General features: G+C 42.1%; 1 protein-coding gene across 1 annotated transcript in view; it reads left to right on the plus strand.

Annotated features, from left to right (window-relative positions):
- LOC120910433 (microsomal triglyceride transfer protein-like) overlaps positions 1 to 23,095 on the plus strand; it is a 176,641-nt gene that overhangs the window by 37,528 nt on the left and 116,018 nt on the right. The window contains exons 6-7 of the mRNA XM_040322192.1: positions 16,011 to 16,150; positions 16,936 to 17,092. Coding sequence (XP_040178126.1) covers positions 16,011 to 16,150; positions 16,936 to 17,092 — 297 coding nt within the window. The remainder of the gene's footprint in view (positions 1 to 16,010; positions 16,151 to 16,935; positions 17,093 to 23,095) is intronic.

A 23,095-nucleotide genomic window follows, 5' to 3' on the forward strand; every position in this document is an offset into this window, starting at 1 on the left:
CCGAGAGTCTGGCTCGGGGTAAGATTTCAGTACCAAAAGCGGTATTCCCGAGCCAGACTCGGGATCGCCTCGCAGCAGCCACAGGCAAAGTTACTTACCTTGTCCCTGGACCCTGCAATGCCTCCCCGCTGTGTGAGCGAGCGGCGCCCTCGCTCGATTAACACAGTGCCTGTGTGCCGCCGATCTCCGTTCCCTGCGACGTTACGACGCACGGGGCGGAGAACAGCGCCAAATTCAGAAAAGTATATAAACACATTACATACAGTATACTGTAATCTTACAGATTACAGTACTGTATGTAAAAAATACACACACCCTCTGTCCCTAGTGGTCTGCTCGGTGCCCTACATGTACTCTTGTATAATAAAAACTGTTCTTTCTGCTTGCAAACTGTAGATTGTCCATAGCAACCAAAAAGTGTCCCTTTATGTCAAAAGTGATTTTAGAGCAGCTAGAAAACAGCGATAATAAATTATAATCACTTGCAGAATTGAGTGATAGCGATTTGTGGGGAAATTCGTCATAAAAAAATAAAAGTAATGACAGCGACAATTCTGCAACTGAGCAAATTTCAGTGTTTTTGATATGATTACATTATTGAATAATTTTTATTATAATTATATTATTATTTGTTATAATTATTTATAGTTATGTATTATATTATAATTTATGATTTTGTTTTTCAAACTTTATCATACCCGAGATGTCTACTAGACTCTGGTTTGGACAGATTTAACCACTTGACAACTGGGCACTTAAACCCACTTAATAACCAGACCAATTTTCAGCTTTCGGTGCTCTCACATTTTGAATGACAATAACTCAGTCATACAACACTGTAACCAAATGAAATTTTTGTCCTTTTTTTCCCACAAATAGAGCTTTCTTTTGGTGGTATTTGATCACCTCTGCGGTTTTTATTTTTTTCGTTATAAATGAAAAAAGAACGAAGATTTTGTAAAAAAATGAATTTTTCTTCATTTCTATTATAAGATTTTGCAAAAAATGAATTTTTCTTCATAAATTTGGCCTAAAATGTATACTGCTACATATCTTTGGTAAAAAAAAAACAAAAAATTGGATATTATTTAGTCTGGGTGAAAGTTATAGGGTCTACAAGCTATGGTACCAATTACTGAAAATTGATCAATTTGATCACATCTGATGTACTCTCTCATTTCTCTCATTTCTTGAGACCCTAACATGCCAGAAAAGTACAAATACCCCCTAAATGACCCCTTTTTGGAAAGAAGACATTCCAAGGTATTTAGAAAGAGGCATGGTGAGTTTTTTGAAGTTGTCATTTTTTCCCACAATTCTTTGCAAAATCAAGGTTTTTTTTTTTTTTGTTTTTTTTTCCACAAAAGTTTCATATTAGCAGGTTATTTCTCACACACAGCATATGCATACCACAAATTACACCCCAAAACACATTCTGCTATTCCTCCCGAGTATGGCGATACCACATGTGTGAGACTTTTACACAGCGTGGCCACATACAGAGGCCCGACATGCAGGGAGCACCATCAGGCGTTCTGGAACACCCAGACCAATTCTGACATTCCTCTCCTACATGGAAAAATCATAATTTATTTGCTAGAAAATTACATAGAACCCCAAAACATTATATATGCTTTTTTAGCAAAGACCCTAGAGAATACAATGGCGGTCGTTGCAACTTTTTATCGCGCATGGTATTTGCACAGCAATTTTTCGAACGCATTTTTTTGGGAAATAAAACAGTTTTGTGCTTTTTAAAAAAAAAAACATTAAAGTTAGCCCAATGTTTTTGCATAATATGAAAGACGAAGTTACGCCGAGTAAATAGATACCCAACATGTCACCCTTCAATATTGCACACGCTTGTGGAATGGCGCCAAACTTCGCTACTTAAAAATCCCCATAGGTGACGTTTTAAATGTTTTTACTGGTTACATGTTTTTAGTTACAGAGGAGGTCTGGGGCCAAAATGATTGCTCTCGCTCTAACGTTCGCAGCGATACCCCACATGTGTGGTTTGAACACCGTTTTCATATGTGGGCGGGACTTACGTACACATTCGCTTCTGTATACGAGCACGCGGGAACAGGGGCGCTTTAAATATTTTTTTTTTATTTTTATTGTTCATTTTACTTAATTTATTTTAGTTTGACACGTTTTTCCCCAAAAATAAATGTTTTGATCACTTTTATTCCAATTACAAGGAATGGAAACATCCCTTGTAATAGGAATATAGCATGACAGGTCCTCTTTACAGTGAGATATGGGGTCAATAAGACCCCACATCTCACCTCTAGGCTGGGAAGCCTGAAAAAAAACAAGAAAAAAAACGATCCTGGCTTCGATCGCAGCGGTGAGTCAGAAGAAGCACCAGAGGGCAAAGGGAGTGGGGACGTCCCTTTTTGCCTCCCGTAAGAACGATCAAGAGGCGGAACAGCCGCCATGATCGTTCTTATGGTGTAGAGAATCGCCGGCTGAAAAAAATGATATCTGAATGATGCCTGTAGCTGCAGGCATCATTTAGATATCCCTGCACAAAGTCAAGGACGTCATATGACGTGGGCGGGAAGTGGTTAAAACGCATTTTTTCCCCCAGAGTATTTTCTGGGTATTGCAAAGTATTGGTGTGGGGGTATTGCAGAGTATTGGTGCGGGGGTATTGCAGAGTATTGTGCGGGGGGTATTGCAGAGTATTGGTGCGGGGGTATTGCAGAGTATTGGTGCGGGGGTATTGCAGAGTATTGGTGCGGGGGTATTGCAGAGTATTGGTGCGGGGGTATTGCAGAGTATGGTGCGGGGGTATTGCAGAGTATTGGTGCTGGGGTATTGCAGAGTATTGTGTGTGGGGTATTGCAGAGTATTGTGCGGGGGGTATTGCAGAGTATTGTGCGTGGGGTATTGCAGAGTATTGTGCGGGGGGTATTGCAGAGTATTGTGCGGGGGGTATTGCAGAGTATTGTGCGGGGGGTATTGCAGAGTATTGCGCGGGGGGTACTGCAGAGTATTGCGCGGGGGTACTGCAGAGTATTGCGCAAGGGGTACTGCAGAGTACTGGCAGGGGGTACTGCAGAGTATTGCGCGGGGGTATTGCAGAGTATTGCGCGGAGGTATTGCAGAGTATTGCGCGGGGGTATTGCAGAGTATTGCGCGGGGGTATTGCAGAGTATTGCGCGGGGGTATTGCAGAGTATTGCGCGGGGGTACTGCAGAGTATTGCGCAAGGGGTACTGCAAAGTATTGCGCGGGGGTATTGCAGAGTATTGCGCGGGGGTATTGCAGAGTATTGGTGCGGGGGTATTGCAGTGTATTGAGCGGGGGTATTGCAGAGTATTGCGCGGGGGTATTGCAGAGTATTGCGCGGGGGTATTGCAGAGTATTGCGCGGGGGTATTGCAGAGTATTGCGCGGGGGTTTTGCAGAGTATTGCGCGGGGGTTTTGCAGAGTATTGCGCGGGTGTTTTGCAGAGTATTGCGCGGGTGTTTTGCAGAGTATTGCGCGGGTGTTTTGCAGAGTATTGCGCGGGTGTTTTGCAGAGTATTGCGCGGGTGTTTTGCAGAGTATTGCGCGGGTGTTTTGCAGAGTATTGCGCGGGGGTATTGCAGAGTATTGCGCAGGGGGTATTGCAGAGTAATTGCGCAGGGAAGGCAGAGCATTGCAGAGTATTGCGCAGGGAAGGCAGAGTATTGCAGGGGTTAATGCAGAGTATTGCACAGGGAAGGAAGAGTATTGCAGGGGGTTAATGCAGAGTATTGCACAGGGAAGGAAGAGTATTGCAGGGGGTTAATGCAGAGTATTGCACAGGGAAGGCAGAGTATTTCAGGGGTTAATGCAGGGATGGCTGAGCAGGGATGGATGGATCTGTGACTGCAATAGTCACAGATCCATCCCACACTGCTGCTGCCATCCGCGCTCTCCTCTCACACTGTACCGATCGGTACAGCGAGAGGAGGGAGGAACCGGCGTCATCAAATGACGCCGGTTTGTTTACCTGTGATCGCGCCGTCATTGGACGGCGCGATCACATGGTAAAAGACCGCCGTTGCCGGTCAGTTACCGTGATCTGTGTAGCGCCGGGTCTCATAGACCCGGCGCGCACAGAATTTTCTGTGTGCGCGCCCGAGGCGGCGCGCATTACTGCTTCTGGTGGGCGCCGTTTCAGAACGGCGACCCCCAGTTAAGCAACCACCTTGCCGCCGTTTGTAGACGGCGGCTGGTGGTTAAGTGGTTAAGTGAGTTATTCCTAAGAATTACAGGCCTACAGTATAAAACGCTAAATTTTCATGCAAAATAATGGTACCGCTTTCAGCACCTAAAACCAGAAAGAATCATACCGCCAGGGAGGTTAATAGCCATTCAAACCCTTTTGTGCCAACTTGTGTGCATGTTATCAGGCCAAAGTCACCAGGGTATGTAAACTTTTGATCAGGGTCATTTGGGTAGTTTCTGTTGTCATTATGATTTAAAAAGAGTAAACACAGTTTATTGATAATAAATGGCTTCAGCCAAACACTAACCATGAGTGAATTTTTTTTTTTATTATTTATATTCTCTTAAATATGGCCAAGAAATCAGAGGGGTAGATCCACGTACAACGGCGCATTATTGTGCCGGGCGTAGCGTATCTAAGATACACTACGCTGCTGTAACTTACTATTTTTTGTTTTGAATCCTCAACGAATTTGCGCCGTAAGTTACGGCGGCGTAGTGTATCTTTTGCGGCGTAAGGGCGCGGGGATTCAAATGGAAGTGATGGGGGCGTGTTTTATGTAAATACGTTGTGACCCGACGTAAACAACGTTTTTTTTAAACTGCGCATGCACCGTCCGTGGGTGTATCCCAGTGCGCATGCTCGAAATTTACCCGGAACAAGCCAATACTTACGACGATGACGTCATTCTACGCAAATTCCTATTCGCGGACGACTTGCGCAAACGACGTAAAAAATTCAAAATTGTACACAGGAACGACGGCCATACTTAACATTGAGTACGCCTCAATGGCAGCTTTAACTATACGCCAGAAAAAGCCTAACGCAAACGGCGTAAAAAAATGCGCCGGGCCGACGTACATTCGTAGATCGCCGTAACTAGCTAATTTGCATACTCAACGCGGATTTCGACGGGAACGCCACCTAGCGGCCGCCATAAGATTGCAGCTTAGATCAGACGGCGTACTAAGACGTACGCCTGTCGGATCGATCCCAGATGCCGTCGTATCTTGTTTTGTGGATACAAAACAAAGATACGACGCAGGAAATTTAGAATTACGCCGGTGTATCAGTAGATACGCCGGCGTAATACTTTTGCGGTTGATTAACTAAAGGCAAATAAACTGTGCACTTTGCAAAGTTGCACTAAGAGCTTCATGGGTGTGGTGACACTTCACTTTGTAAAAAACACCCAACCAGGTGCAAGGAAAAAAAATAATTGAGTTTTTGCTCGCACATGATTGGATGATTGAAATCGGCAGAGCTTCATCACATTGACTAAGCTCTGGGGAGAATGAGTGCAACTGCTAGCTAGAGGCCCTTAATTCTATTTACTAAGAGGAATGTAAAGAGTGCCATTGCTGACCTGCTTTTGAAAATGCAAGTTGCTATTGTGTTGACCCTTTGACTTTAAAGTGCAAAGTTTACAGTCTATTTGCCTTTAGTAACTCAGAAAGTATTCAAGTCAGAGGGTCATCACACTAGCAACTAGCATTTTCAAAAGCAGGTCAGCAATGGCTCTCTAAATTTCTCTTAGAAAGGATTTACTGTAAACAGAATTCAGGACCTCTTTCTAGCCTACCAGTCAACCCACTACTACTGCAATACTCTGCGTGAGTGGCCAATCACCAGGTCTTAACAATATCATGTGACAAGAGCCAATACTCCCCATTGGATGATTAATCTTACATTTTGCTCTGGTGACACTGACAACGCTACAATTTTTAATTTCTGTCTCAGTGACAATGGGCCAGATTCACGAAGAATTACGTTGCTCCACGGCAGCGTAACGTATGTGATTTACGTTACACCGCTGCAGGTTTACAGCGTAAGTGCCTGATTCTCAGAACTCTTACCTGTAAACTTGCGGCGGTGTAACGTAAATGTGCTCGGCGCAAGCCCGCCCAATTCAAATGGGGCAGGCACCATTTAAATTAGGCGCGTTCCCGCGCCGAGCGTACTGCGCATGCTCCGTCGGGTAAATTACCCGACGTGCATTGCGCTAAATGATGTCGCACCGACGTCATTTGCTTAGACGTTAACGTAAATGGCGTCCATCGCCATTCACGGACGACTTACGCAAACGACGTTGTTTTTTAAATTTCGACGCGGGAACGAGGGCCATACTTAACATGGCTTAGGACACCTAGGAGGTAGGCCTAATTTTACGCGGCATAACTCGACGGAAACGACGTAAAGTTAGATCGACGGGCAGCATGGACGTTCGGGGATCGCCGTAACTACTCATTCGCATATTCTACGCCGACCGCAATGGCCTCGCCACCTAGCGGCCGGCCTAGAATTGCATCCTTAAGATTCGACAGTGTAATTCAATTACACCTGTCGGATCTTAGGGCTAGCTATGCGTAACTGATTCTATGAATCAGTCGCATAGTTAGGATGGCCGTAGCACAGAGATACGACGGCGTATCAGGAGATACGCCGTTGTATCTCTTTTGTGAATCTGGCCCAATGGTCTTTGGGACGAATAGAAAAGAAAGAAAAAAAAAAGAAAAAAAGAAAAAGGAGGACGCACCGACCTAGTGCATTACCATATAAAAGGTTTTTTATTAAAGCGGAGTTCCGGCCACAATTTCACTTTTTAAATATAAATACCCCTGTAATACACAAGCTTAATGTATTCTAGTAAAGTTGGCCTGTAAAACTAAGGTCCGTTTTGTTAGGTTGTTACAGCATTTAGACACTTTATAAAAAAGAAATTGACTGGGGCCATCTTAAGTGTGGGCATCATGAAGCCAGACTGTATGACTTCCTGGATTTCAGCCTTGCAAATCTCGCACATGCTCAGTGCTGCACAAGCAGTGTCAGATCAGGTTTCAGCACCTGTGCTGTCCAAGTCACATGATTATTTGAGACTGGGGAGTGCACAGACTGCTGGAAAGTTACACCCACTACATTCCCAGGAGTCTGTGCGGTGTAGGTTAGGAAGCATTAAGCACCTAGGTGCAGGAAGTGGGAAGATTAACTATTCTGCCTAGCAACAACACTTTGAAGGCATCTAAAAAAAAAAAAAAAAAATTCGTAAAGGACTAATGGCATTTTTTTAAAACTACTGATGTAATGTTATATTTATGGGTGGAACTCCACTTTAAATAAAATAAAAAGCAATAGTCTTACTCACAAAAGGAGTTTGAAAGATCGTTTATCAAGCAATCAGCAAAACCTGATGATAGCGAGGATCGGATGATGCCAAGCCGGCGAAATGGCTGACGCGTTTCTGGGGCGCACCCCTTTCCTCAGAGCCTAGGTGACCTTTGGGACAAATAGAAATGGTGAGTCCAGTGACAACAACAAAAAAACGTGACAGAGTATAAAACTATTTCCCACTTTATCAAAAAAAAATAAAGCTTTGGCTTTACATACAGTTTACTGTAAATTCAGGCTGACTACTTTGGAAAGGGTTAAAACAAAGTCCTAGAACCATCAGCCATATGTAATCCCTTCAGTCCTCCATGGCACTGGTTTTACATCTTACAGCCTAACACCGACTTTCTTTGAGCAACGTCTCCGGTTCATTTTAGAAAGATAGACCAAAAATCTATTTGAAAAGTTGCTTATTCATCACATATATTTGTCCTTTCAGCTTCATAAATCAACACAGATTTGCCTTTAATTTGTTTTTTACCGCATCAGACATGGTTGGTGGTCTAGTTCCAGGGCTCCTATCACTAACTCACCTTTGGAACTGTCTTTGGTGCAGTGGAAAGGGTCAGGGCAACCTGACAGGTGAAGTCCAGTACGTGCGTCAGCTGTTTCATAATAGCTGCATACTAGGCAGTCGTCCAACATGCTTCTTTCCTGCTCTGCTTCCAAGTCTCTGATTATCAGCTTTTTATGGGAACATGTTCTGCCGATTATCAGATCTTAGAAATGATTTCAAATAAAAAGAGATGACTACCTCCTGATCTGGTTTCATTCATGGGGAACATTTAAAGGAACAAAAGTAGGAGAGGGAGCAAGGAGCAGGGCCGGCCCTATGATGGGACCGGGTGGTACCATGGGTACCAGGCAGCACTGATGCCCGCCAGCCCGTTCCGCCACCCAAATAAAATTGATGTCCTTTTTTTCCCACAAATAGAGCTTTCTTTTGGTGATATTTGATCACCTCTGCGGTTTTTATTTTTTGTGCTATAAATATATATATTTTTTAACTTTTTGCTAGAATAAATATCCCCAAAATTTAGAAAAATAAACTATTTTCTTCAGTTTAGGCCAATATGTATTCTTCTACATATTTTTGGTACCAAAAACAAAACAAAACACAATTAGCGTACATTGATTAGTTTGCGCACATTGTGGCCGCCGGCAATTCACAGGTCCCTTTATACTCCTGGATACATGTATAGAGCCATGGCAGGTCCTTTTATACGCCTATATGCATGTATAGAGCCATGACAGGCCCTCTATATACATGTATAGAGCCATGACAGGCCCTCGTTATACTCCTTTATACATGTATAGAGCCATGGCAGGTCCTCTTTATATTCCTTTACATGTAAAGAGTCTCGACAGGTCCTCTATATACATGTATAGAGCCATGACAGGTCCTCTTTATACTCCTATATACATTTATAGAGCCATGGCAGGTCCTCTTTATACTCCTATATACATTTATAGAGCCATGGCAGGTCCTCTTTATACTCCTATATACATTTATAGAGCCATGGCAGGTCCTCTTTATATTCCTTTACATGTAAAGAGTTTCGACAGGTCCTCTATATACATGTATAGAGCCATGACAGGTCCTCTTTATACATCTATAGAGCCATGACAGGCCCTTGTTATACTCGCAAGGAGAGTGATGCAAAGTAAAGCAAGAAAAATAGTCTCCATTCCCCCACCTCCAGCTTTCACCTTTCGCTCCTGCTCCTTGCAAGGTGAAGCAGAGCCTGCACAGAGAGGTACTAGAGCCAGGCAAGGTAGGAGAAAGAGATACGAGGAAGCTTTGGGAAGGGTTGTTGGGGTTGCACACTGTGCATAGCGCACCCCTAAACCCTGCACACTGTGCAAAGTGCACCCCTAAACCCTGTAATCCGATCCTAAACCCTGCACTCCTAAGCACACTCCTTAAACCTTCACTCTGTGCATGGTGCACTTCTTAAACCTGCCCTCTGTGAATGGGGCACTCCTTAAACCTGCACTATGTGCATGGCACACTCCTTAACTGCTTGCAGACCGCCGCACGACAATATACGTTGGCAGAACAGCACGGCTGCGCTAAAGGATGTATACATACGCCCCCTTTAAGAAGCGGCTTTGTGGGAGCCACGTCGCACGACCGCGCAATTGTCAGTTAAAGCGACGCAGTGCCGAATCGCAAAAAGTGCTCTGGTCTTTGGCCAGCAAAATGGTCCAGGGCTTAAGTGGTTAAACCTGCACTCTGTGCATGGCACACTCATTAAACCTGAGCTCTTCTGAGCTCTGCACTCTGTACATAACGCACTTCTGCATACTGCTGATGCACCTCATGATTAAAATGAGTTTGACACCCATGCCCCTGAGGTTTTAAAAAAAATGACCGCTCTGGCTTCAGTACTCACCTTTGATCCAGAGCTGTTCCCAGCAGTATCTCTTTTCTGCCACAAGATGTCCTCGGGTTGAGGAAATACTGTGAGTGCAGTGTATTATGCTTCCACCTCATGAACAGCACCCTGCATTCAGTGTATTGATCAAGAGGATGCAGATATATATTATACAAATATATCCATTTGTAGAAATTTATGAATTTCCAAAGTCATCTCACAAATAAGCCACGTAATGTGGCAAATATATTTATTTCCTATGGTTGTCAGCTTCATCTAATGGCAATAATGCAGTATTTTCTTGATTGAGGTATTTCAGGAACATACTGCATTATGGCCAGTAGATGGAGCCAATAAACACAGGAAACAAACATTTTAGGGCAAATTATGGGGAATATTTATGATGGCTGTGCGAATGCTTGAGACATTCAAAAATCATTTTTTTTTCATAAACAGACCCCATAGCATATCATCATCGGGGGCCACCCATTGTCACTGGGACTGAAAGTGACCGGAAGCCCAAAATGTTGAGCTGTCACCAGAATGGGAACAGAGGATTTCTTCCAAAAGGGATACTTGTTCTAGTGAGAACTAATAGGGGATTGCCCTAAGTTTGCAGAGATTTTCTCTTACTTCCTTTTGTGTCTACAGGAGAGGAAGTGAAAGTCCTTTCAGACAGGTGGTAATGCATAGTGCACTCTAAAAAAGCAATTCACATTGGATTACTCTTTAGGGGCGGTATAGCAGAAATTAGAAGGCACACAGTTGCAGTGCGGTCCCATTAAGCCTAATGGTCAAGTCAGATAGACGGGCTGTCTGTGAAACTCTGCAGTCTAAGTTAAAATTGCAGCAGACATGGCACGTGTACAGCTCTGTCAGGCTGTAATGTTCGAATTCCAGTGGGTACCTGGGGGTCGAGGGGATTCTAACATCACAGCCTGAAAGGGCTGTACACATGCCATGGCCACAAGTCTCCTGACAAGGTTTAAATTATTTCCTACTCTAAAACTTCAAAAAAGTTTTGGATTTAAATTTGAAAAATACTGATAAATGAAACGGCAGTGCCTGCAAATTTATGGTAACAAAGAATTATATTCTGTTGTGCAGTCTGCAAAATCTTGTGGAGGCCAATTATTATGTTTATTTTTATTTTTTATTAGGGACCAAGAAAATATCAAGCATGAAGTGGTTGATTTCACCTGGACTGTCAAAAGTAAACATTTTTATTAACTTTTGGCAAATGATGCGAGTGATGTCAAAGGAGCCAAGTGGAAAATTGTTGACTAAGGGCTCTTTCACCCGTTAGCCCGTTTGGCTCAGCGGGGATTCCTCCGTAAATCCCCGCTGAGCTGTCGGCAGACAGGGCGGTCCCCACACACAGTGCAGAGACCGCCCTGTCTCTCCTCCGCTCTCCCCTATGGGGAATCGGATGAATACGGACCGTGTGTCCGTATTTATCCGATCCGTTCCGCCGGACGGAAGAAAAATAGGGTTTTCTTCCATCCGCAAAAACGGATCTTTGCGGAGGCGGATGGTTGCGGACGTTAGCGGATGCATCATCCGCTAACGTCTGCAATCCCATAGGGATACATTACAAGTCCGTAAACGGACTTGTAATAAACGGACCGTTTGTCCGTACGTCTGAAAGGGGCCTAAGGAATGCCTGTATCCAATGGGATGTGAGCACAGCTGGCTGTCAGAATACAATATCCTGCAGCAGGTGAATCATCCATAGTTGCATAGTTACGGACCATAGTTATGCCCCGTACACACTCTAGGATTTTCCGATGGCCTAAAATCCAATAGAATTTTTTGGCGGAATTCTGTTCAAGCTGTCCTGCATACACACTGTCAGACCAAATTCCGACCGTATAAAACCCGCTGACGTAAAACACTACGACGAGTTGAGAAAAATGAAGTTCAATGCTTCCGAGCATGTGTCGACATGATTCTGAGCATGCATGGGTTTTTTCTCCGTCGGAGTTGCACACAGACGATAGGAATTTCCTATCGTTTTTTTTTTTCATCTGAAAAAACTCAGATGGGGCCCATACACGATCGGAATTTCAGATTAAAAAAATTCATCTGATCGTGTGTACGCGGCATTAGTCTGGTTGAAAAAAGACACAAGTCCATCTACTGTCGTTCAACCAATAAAAAGGACTACAAAAATGATACTATCCTATATACTCAATTCTATACCTGCAATTGATCCAGAGGAAGGCAAAAAAAAAACGGCAAAGCATGAATCAATTTGCTCCAGCAGGGGAAAAAAAATTCTTCCTGATCCCCCAAGATTTAATCGGATATTACCTGGACCAATTTACCTGTAAATGTTAGTATCCAGTTATATTATGTACATTTAGGTAAGAAACTAGGCCTTTCTGAAAGCAATCTACTGTACTGAGCTGAACCTCATTTGCCACTTAGTTACCCAATTAGACAGAGCATTGAGGTCGGCTTGTAAATTGGAGACATCCTGTAAGGGCTCTTTCACACGGAGCGGACCGTTTCCGGGTCCGCTCCGTGTGTCTCCGTCGGCTCAGTGGGGATCCCCGCTCAGCTGTCGGTGGATAGGGCGGTCCCCGCACACAGTGCAGGGACCGCCCTGTCTCTGCTCCGCTGTCCCCTATGGGGAACCTGATGCAGATGGACCGTCTGTCCGTCTGCATCAGTTCCGCTCCGCCGAACGGAAGAAAAATAGGGGTTCTTCCGTTTGGAAAAGCGGAACCACGACTTACGCGAACGCTAGCGGATGCTCCATCCGCTAACGGATGCGTCCCCATAGGGATTCATTGCAAGTCCGTTAACGGACTTGTAATGAACGGACAGACGGAGCGGACGTCTGAAAGGGGCTTTAGGATGTTATTCCACTGCATAGCTTGGTGTCATCTGCAAAGACTGAAATGGTACTTCTAATCCCAGACCCTATATCATTTATAAGAGATATTAAAAAGTAAGGGTCCCAACAATGAACCTTCCGTTACACCACTGATAACCTTGGACCATTCAAAGTAAGAATCATTAACCACTACTCTCTGAATTCAGTTTTTTAGTCAGATTTCTATCCATTTACAAACTGAGTTTTCCAAGCCTGTAAACTTTACCTTACACATTAGCCGAGTGTGGGGAACTGTGTCAAACGCTTTTTCAAAATCCAAGTATACCACGTCCACAGCCACCCCACTGTCCAATGTTTTACTTACCTTCTCATAAAAAGAAATCAGATGTGTCTGACAACTTCTGTCTCTCATCATTCCATGCTGTCTGTTGTTTTTTTCCAGCAAGAGCTCATCTATGTGGTCTTTTATTAAATTCTCCAGTATCTTCCCGACTATAGAAGTTAAACTAATAGGTCTATAGTTGCTTGGTAAAGACTTTGAACCCTTTTTAAATATAGGCCTTACGCCAATCCAGTGGTACTTTTCCAGTCATTAAAGGGTCCCTAAAAATTAGAAACATCTGTGTTGTTAGTATGGATGGGGGAATTTGTTGGATTTCTTTCTTTTTCTTTCTTTCTTTCTTTCTTTCTTTCTTTCTTTCTTTCTTTCTTTCTTTCTTTCTTTCTTTCTTTCTTTCTTTCTTTCTTTCTTTCTTACAAGAGATTTCTATACATGTATTGCCAGCTTAAGTATTTACTTTTATTCATCCTGTCCCTGGCTTATTGTTACATATATACAGTATATATCTGATAAAGACAAAGTTATTACTTTCTGTTATTTTTAATCCAGCCAAAGTTTTCAAATGCACTTTGAAAATGGTACACCCACATAATCAGAATTAGAGCTGAAGAGTACTAGGAAAAACACTATAAGTATTTAAAAAAAAATGTTTTAGTAATGTTGTCTCCCTGAAATGTAGTTCTAGAGAATTCACCGGGATAGCTTGTGGGACCTTGACTATGGTTTAGCAGGGATCTTGGCTATGAGACAACAGGAAAGATCTAAAACGTCAATGAGTCCAAAAGTTATCAGATTTCATATTCCAGCTGTTTAATGCTTATACCAGTAGACTTAAAAATAGCCCAATATAAGCTAAAGCTGCATTCTCTATTGTGGGGTGCCTTGATTTTAATGGAGGTCAACTAGATTTTAAAATAAGGGTATGATTTCTTCACAAATAGGATATTCATAAATTTACAAAAAAAAAAAACTACAAATAGGAAGCGCTGATCGGGACAGTCTTGAAAGGACAAACAGTCAAATAATTAAAACGTTCAATGAGATAAAAGCATGTGCTGATTTAATAATAACATATGATTGGATGAACAATTATCTAGACATCTTGTTGCATAGATGGAACAACTGCAAAGTGTGCTCCTCACTGTGACAGTACCTTAAGCAACAGTTGGTGGTGGGCTGGCTTGGTGTGGCGAAATGATGGGGCAGCCAGGAAGCAAAGGAGGGGCCGAGAGGCAGCCGGAGCAGCTACCAACCGGAGCTGGTGGATGGGAACCCCCAAACATGACATCATACGATCGGGGAAAGCAGGTCCAAAATGAAGCTTGGAGCACAACAGGGGGAGAGCAAGCTGAGGAGAGTAGAGAGAGAAGATAGGAGAGAGTTATGCACATTAGGTCCTATTTCGACAACAGAACTGGTATTTTCCAGTGTAAGAAAAGGGGTTGTCTGACTTGCCAGTTCATTCAACATGGCCAACCCTCTTTTTCTGATAGGGTCGGTATTGAGTACAATATAAAAGTAATTTATTACCTGCCCCACTGAGTATGTGATATATGTACTCATATGTCCGTGCAACTTGTTATACGTGGACATTCCAGGATAGTACTGAATAACAATTATTTTTTTTATCCAACATTATATCTAAAGTCTGGGGGGAGTATATCCCTCCACCTTATCCTGTGCTTCCCATTTTTATTGGGAAGAGTCCATAGGGTATTTAAACCACACCATTGAAAATCACATTTATATTTCCCCCTTACACTCACTTGACCTCCCTCCACCCATCCCACCCTGTCCCTCTCCACTCCCCTCTCTTGTGTACAAACCCATCCTTTCCTGGATGGGAGTGAAGGAGGACTTCTTCTATCCCCTATTTTTCTGACCATGGTATCTGTCCCATACTCAGTATTCATCCTACCCTACCCTAATCCCCAAAACTACCAAAAGAAAACCAAACAATCACTCTTCCATTCCATTGTGTGACGGGCTCACTACTATATATCTTATGTATAGCCTATCTTACCCATTTTGCCCTCTTTTTCCTACATTTCTGGCTTCCCCAGTTTACTGAAGATGAGTATATTCTAAGGTCCTTAACTCACATTCATACATACAAATACTAGGGCCAATTTAGACAGGGCTCAATTAACCCATCAGCATGTCTGTAGAGTGTGGGAGAAAAGCCACACAGACACAGGAAAAACATGCAAACTCCAGGCAGGTAATGTCATGGTTGGGGTTCGAACTGGCAACCCTAGTACTGTCAAGAGTGTTTACTACTTCGTTAGCCCGGGTTCAGCCAGGCAAGGCAGTGGTGTCAGAGGCTTTATTAGTATGGATGCTAGTCAGATACCCTGACCACAAAAGTTTTTTTTCATTGTTAGTATTAAAAGGAAATCAGAATTGGATTTTTCCATTAAGCAAATGTAAGTATCATCATATTCAAGTATCATTATCAGCCATACATTGGTTCAGAGACTTTCTGCTCATAGGAAACTTTCATAGGAGGATTCATGTCCACTGACATCAACATGAAAAATCCTCATTTCTATCAGTTCAGAATACGGTACCTATAGTAAATAGAATTTGTTGTAACTCCATCCTGCAGGTTTAAAGTACACCTATTTTTTAGCAATAAATCAAATTTTGTAAAGAAGGACACAACTAGGCTGACTTTTCTGTGTAGAGCTACCATATAAGGTCACACATTGGCAAAAGCAAGTATATCTGACCACGACCTTCCCTTTATTGTCATCACACTGTTGCTTTACCCACATAATTTCCCTTCACCCCTGAAACTACAGCTACACTCTCCTTCCCTGTACTCCTTACATATTGGATAATCAGGCCCCAACAGAAGGGAAGTACATTTCCTAAAAAAGGACACAGACACCTCTCAGCTTCCTCTATCTATGAAATTCGTTTGGTGATGCAACAGTGAAAAAGTATTGAAAAGCCCTTCCCTATTCTGTTTAAAAACAAGTTTGGCTTTTTTACTGTGATTATTATCTGTTACTATAGATACCAAAGTCTATCTGCATATCAAGTACTGCATACTTTTTCTCTTCATTTCCTTAAGGTTTTTGGGGTATCTTGGAACTCCTCCAGTAATGGATATTTGTTACTTAATGGCACAACATTCCAGAAAGCCGTTTCTCAGGAAAGTTATAATTTGTCTGCCAACTTGGGATCTCTCCTTGGAACTCACATCACTTCTAGGTAATGAATTACAATGTCTATAGTATGCAGTGATGTATTATGGCCTAGGCCGACAAGGCCCAGGCCTAGGGCGGCACTTTGCGGGGGTGGCGAAATCCCATCCCCCCCTGCCCCCCTGTGCTCATCCCACCCTGCCCCCCTGTCCTCATCCCACCCTGTCCTCATCCCACCCTGCCCCCCTGTCCTCATCCCACCCTGCCCCCCTGTCCTCGTCCCACCCTGTCCTCATCCCACCCTGTCCCCCTGTCCTCATCCCACCCTGCCCCCCTGTCCTCATCCCACCCTGCCCCCCTGTCCTCATCCCATCCTGTCCCCATGTCCTCATCCCACCCTGTCCCCATCCAATGAAAATGACAGGGCGGGTCTTAAAAAGGAAGGGGTGCGTCATATATAAAGTAGGTGGTGCGCAAGTTTCACCATGCCTAGGGCGGCACAAAACCTAAATACACCCCTGATAGTATGTAAACTCCCTATTTGCCAATAAATGTATAATTCTGCTCAGCCCCTTCTGCCAGTTAGCACAGTCAGGAAGGTAATTGATAGAGGTTAAGAAAAATGGACAGCCGCACTCCAACAGACCTTTCGGTTGTCTTTATTGTAAAATCAGAACAGAAAATGCACTACAAAAATGCAACAAAAGTATGGATAGCAGTTTCACACTTTGAGTCAGTGCTTAGTCATGGCTAACAGGAGGTATGTAACTGGCCTACACATATAGCAAGGGCCTTATGCTTGAAATTATATTACCATTTGTCTATAGGTGAACTCTTGTATTGTTCTTCTAGACAACAGTTAGAGCTTATGTCCTCCAAGCCCGGTCCTCTAGAGATTGTTGGAGAGAGCATTGAGGTCGTACTGGGAAAGCTGCCTGAAAAATACAGCAAGGTTCCATTCCAAAGCCATCCTCCAATACATCCAGGACCATCAGATGAATCCAATTTGGTATGATAGCACTACTTTGACACTTTCATCACTTTTTTTCCATCTTTAATGAGCTATGACAATCTTCTTTGTAGAAAATATACTTTTAAATGCAGGTCTAGATTTTTGAAAATAAGTATCCCAAAGCTTAAAGGGTCAATAAAGGAATTTTTTTTTTAGCTAAATAGCTTCCTTTACCTTACTGCAGTCTTGGTTTCATGTCCTCATTGTTAGTTTTTGCTCTGATGTTGCTGTAATTCTGCTCTGTTGTGGACACTTCCTGGTTGTCTGGCTCCTTATGAAAAAAGTCATGGGAGACTTTAGTTTCGTTTTCCTAGCCATGACTCTCTATGGCACTGTCCAGCACAGAGGCGTAAAATAACATGCAAAGACTAAACTAGTTTCACTTTCGTTTTTGCATCTAAGAGGCACATTATATGATTGCTTTTTATCTATTTTTAATTGTTTTTAAAAGGAATCAGTAAACTATTATGTCTCTATACCCTGTAAACAGTCATTTCAGCAAAAAAAAACATTCCTTTAGTGATCCTTTAACTCTTCCCAGCATGCAGGGGTAAAAAGAAACATAAATCTATGTTTATTTCTGTTCAATGTCATTATTAGTTTTAAAAAATATCAAGTATAGACATACAGTGCCTTGAAAAAGTATTCATATCTCTTGAAATTTTCCAAATTTTGTCATGTTACAACCAAAAACATAAATGTATTTTATTGGGATTTTATGTGATAGACCAACACAAAGTGGCACGTAATTGTGAAGTGGAAGGAAAATGATAAATGGTTTTGATTTTATTTTTTTACAAAAAAGTATCTGTAAAGTTTGGCGTGCGTTTGTCAGCCCCCTTTACTCTGATACCCCTAGCTAAAATCTAGTGGAAAGAATTGCCTTCAGAAGTCACCTAATTAGTAAATAGAGTCCACCTGTGTGTCATTTAATCTCAGTGTAAATACAGCTGTTCTGTGAAGCTCTCAGAGGTTTGTCAGAGAACCGTAGGCCCTGTACACACGACCGGTATTCCCGACGGTATAAAGTCCGCCGGGAATCCCGACGGGAAAACCGAGAACCTGCTCGGTAACTTTCGCCATGTACACACACGGCCAGGTTTCCCGTCGGGAAAACTGTGGGGAAAGCTTTGGCCGGGAATCGTGGCCGTATGTATGCTCCCTCGCAGTGTTTCCCCATAGGAAGACCAATATGTGTGAGCTTCTGCGCTACTAAGTGGGTAACGTCTTCCTAGTATAAAGTGAAAATAATTGCAGCAAAAACTGAGTGGTGTATACACAACAACAAAATAGATCAAATAAGGTAATATAAAGTAATTGCGCAAAACATTCATATATAAACAATATGAAGACACATAAACATCAAAAAGTGCAAATAAAGGTGCTGAGTGATCAAATCTTAACTAAGAAGATGACGCTGGAAAAAATAGTGTCAAAGTCCAAATGTGAAAGTGACAGATAGGCTGCTGTGAATGGGTGTCCACTAATCCCAGAGGAAATGGAAACTCCACCAAAGACACCAGTCTGGTCTCCCAGAACTCTCACCTCAATGAGGGAAAAATAGAGAGGTCAATACATCAAACTCCACCTCACGGCAGTCTTCTCAATGTCTCCTAATACCAACGGGTGTGAACCTGATGGCTGAATGTAGTACCTGGAAGGTCTCAAGCCAGTTTTCAATAAATGTCCTATTTTACTTTATACTACATCATTGGAGGCCCTCTTTTGTCCCTCTTGTTTCCCTGGCTTGAGACCTTCTAGGTACTACATTCAGCCATGAGGTTCACACTCGTTGGTATCAGGAGACATTGAGGAGACTGCCGTGAGGTGGAGTTTGATGTATTGACCGCTCTATTTTTCCATCATTGAGGTGAGAGTTCTGGGAGACCAGACTGGTGTCTTTGGTGGAGTTTCCATTTCCTCTGGGATTAGTGGACACCCATTCACAGCAGCCTATCTGTCACTTTCACATTTGGACTTTGACACTATTTTTTCCAGTGTCATCTTCTTAGTTAAGATTTGATCACTCAGCACCTTTATTTGCACTTTTTGATGTTTATGTGTCTTCATATTGTTTATATATGAATGTTTTGCGCAATTACTTTATATTACTTTATTTATTCCCCATAGGAAGAACTGAAACCAGAAGTGATAAAATGCTTGTCATTTCCATTACTTGCAGATGAATTTTCATTGATCATGTGGCTGTAAAGCTGCCCAGATCACTTTTACTGAACAGCCAATAATCCACTGAAAAAAATTAAACCAGGCATCTGCATTTGCAGCCATGAGCATGTTTTAACCAATTGAAACACAGTTTTTTTTAAATAGGCCTAAGGATGGCAAGTGGTAAAAGCCAACTCCAGACAAAATATCAACATATTTCTTTTTATTTTTGGTTAGAAATGAGAAGAGTTAAAACCTCCGATGGGATTTATTTTTAATGCTATGTTCCTTTTTGGACATTTCCACTCATTTTCTGTCTGTGTGACAGGTGTAAGAATGAACCAGAAGTAAAATTACAACCAGGAATAACATTTCTGTCTACAAGAAAAGGTTTTGGCTGAGGTTGGGTTTAAATAATTTAAATAACAAAACATAGTGATACTGGGTAGCCATAGCAACCACACATTTGTAATTATGCATTATATATTAAAGGAGTTGTAAAGGAAAAAAATTTTTTTCCTAATATTAACCACTTTCCCACTGGACCATTTGTCAGCCTTAAGACCAGAGGTGTTTTTACAATTTTCCACTGCGCTGCTTTAACTGGCAATTGCGCGGCCATACAATGTTGTACCCAAACAAAATTTGCGTCCTTTTTTTCCCACAAATAGAGCTTTCTTTTGATGGTATTTGATTGCCTCTGCGATTTTTAATGTTTGCGATATAAACGAAAAAAGAGCGAAAATTTTGAGAAAAAATGATATTTTCTACTTTTTGTTATAAGAAAAATCGAACAAACTCAATTTTAGTCATACATTTTGGCCAAAATGTATTCAGCCACATGTCTTTAGTAAAAAAAATGCCAATAAGCGTATATTTATTGGTTTGCGCAAAAGTTATAGCATCTACAAACTAGGGTACATTTTCTGGAATTTACATAGCTTTTATTTTATGACTGCCTATCTCAATTCTTGAGGTGCTAAAATAGCAGGGAAGTACAAAACCCCCCCAAATGACCCCATTTTGGAAAGTAGACACCCCAAGGAACCTGCTGAAAGGCATGTTGAGTCCATTGAATATTTTTTTTTTTTGTAACAAGTGATTGAATAATGACAAAAAAAAAAAAAAAAAAAAAGAAATTACAAAAAGTTGTCACTAAATGATATATTGCTCACACATGCCATAGTTATATGTGGAATTGCACCCCAAAATACATTCTCCTGCTTCTCCTGAGTACGGGGATACCACATGTGTGAGACTTTTTGGGAGCCCAACCACGTACGGGGCCCCGAAAATCAAGCACCGCCTTCAGGATTTCTAAGGGCGCAAATTTTTGATTTCACTTCTCACTACCTAAGACAGTTTTGAAGGCCATAAAATGCCCAAATAGCACAAAATCCCCCCAAATGACCCCATTTTGGAAAGTAGACACCCCAAGGAATCTGCTGAGGGGCATATTGAGCCCACTGAATATTTTTTTTTTTTGTACCAAGTGATTGAATAATGACAAAAAAAAAAAAAGAAAAAAGAAATTACAAAAAGTTGTAACTAAATGATATATTGCTCATACATGCCATGGTTATATGTGGAATTGCACCCCAAAATACATTCTGCTGCTTCTCCTGAGTACGGGGATACCACATGTGTGGGACTTTTTGCGAGTCTAGCCGCGTACGGGACCCCGAAAACCAAGCATCGCCTTCAGGATTTCTAAGGGCGCAAATTTTTTATTTCACTCCTCACTACCTATCACAGTTTTGAAGGCCATAAAATGCCCAAATAGCACAAACCCCCCCCAAATGACCCCATTTTGGAAAGTAGACACCCCAGGCTATTTGCTGAGAGGCATGTTGAGTCCATGGAATATTTAATATTTTGCCACAAGTTGCGGGAATATGACAATTTTTTTTTTTTTTTGCACAAAGTTGTCACTAAATGATATATTGCTCACACATGCCATGGGCATATGTGGAATTACACCCCAAAATACATTCTGCAGCTTCTCCTGAGTACGGGGATACCACATGTGTGGGACTTTTTGGGAGCCTAGCCGCGTACGGGACCCCGAAAACCAAGCACGGCCTTCAGGATTTCTAAGGGCATACATTTTTGATTTCACTCCTCACTACCGATCACTACCTATCACAGTATTGAAGGCCATAAAAGGCCAAGATGGCACACAACCCCCCCAAATGACCCCATTTTGGAAAGTAGACACCCCAAGCTATTTTCTGAGAGGCATTTTGAGTTCATGGAATATTTTATATCTTGCCACCAGTTGCTGGAATATGACAAACTTTTTTTTTTTTTTTTTTTTTTTTGCACAAAGTTGTCACTAAATGATATATTGCTCACACATGCCATGGTTATATGTGGAATTGCACCCCAAAATACATTCTGCTGCTTCTCCTGAGTACGGGGATACCACATGTGTGGGACTTTTCGGGAGCCTAGCCGCGTACGGGGCCCCGAAAACCAAGCACCGCCTTCAGGATTTCTAAGGGCGCAAATTTTTGATTTCACTCCTCGCTGCCTATCACAGTTTCGGAGGCCATGGAATTCCCAGATGGCACACAACCCCCCCAAATGACCCCATTTTGGAAAGTAGACACCCCAAGCTATTTGCTGAGAGGCATGGTGAGTATTTTACAGCGCTCATTTATTTTTGAAAATGAAGAAAGATATATATATATTTTTTTTTTTCTTTTTTCAATTTTCAAATCTTTGTGACAAAAAGCAAGATCTGCAAAATACTCAACATACCTCTCAGCAAATAGCTTGGGGTGTCTACTTTCCAAAATGGGGTCATTTGGGGGGGTTTGTGCCATCTGGGCATTCCATGGCCTCCGAAACTGTGATAGGTAGTGAGGAGTGAAATCAAAAATTTACACCCTTAGAAAGCCTGAAGGTGGTGATTGGTTTTTGGGGTCCCGTACGCGGCTAGGCTCCCAAAAAGTCTCACACATGTGGTATCCCCGTACTCAGGAGAAGCAGCAGAATGTATTTTGGGGTGTAATTCCACATATGCCCATGGCATGTTTGAGCAATATATCATTTAGTGACAACTTTGTGCAAAAAAAATAAAATAAAATAATAATAATTCTCTTTCCTACAACTTGTGTCAAAATATAAAATATTCCATGGACTCGAGATGCCTCTCAGCAAATAGCTTGGGGTGTCTACTTTCCAAAATGGGGTCATTTGGGGGGGTTTTGAACTGTCCTGGCATTTTATGAACAACATTTAGAAGCTTATGTCACACATTACCCACTCTTCTAACCACTTGAAGAAAAAGCCCTTTCTGACACTGTTTGTTTACATAAAAACATATTATTTTTTTGCAAGAAAGTTAAGTTGAACCCCCAAACATTATATATTATTTTAAAGCAAAGGCCCTACAGATTAAAATGGTGGGTGTTGCATTTTTTTTTACGTCGCAGTATTTGCGCAGCGATTTTTCAAATGCATTTTTTTGGGCAAAAATACATATTTTTTTATTTTAATGCACTAAAACACACTATATTGCCCAAATGTTTGATGAAATAAAAAAGATGATCTTAGGCCGAGTACATAGATACCAAACACGACATGCTTTAAAATTGCGCACAAATGCGCAGTGGCGACAAACTACATACATTTTTAAAAGCCTCTACGGGTTACCACATTAGATTTACAGAGGAGGTCTACTGCTAAAATTACTGCCCTCGATCTGACCTTCGCGGTGATACTTCACATGCATGGTACAATTGCTGTTTACATATGACGCCAAACCAACGCTTGCGTTCGCCTTTGCGCAAGAGCAGGGGGGGACAGGGGTGCTTTTTTTTTTTTTTT

The sequence above is a fragment of the Rana temporaria genome, chromosome 8 (genome assembly GCF_905171775.1).
Source record: "Rana temporaria chromosome 8, aRanTem1.1, whole genome shotgun sequence".
Classification (NCBI taxonomy): domain Eukaryota; kingdom Metazoa; phylum Chordata; class Amphibia; order Anura; family Ranidae; genus Rana; species Rana temporaria.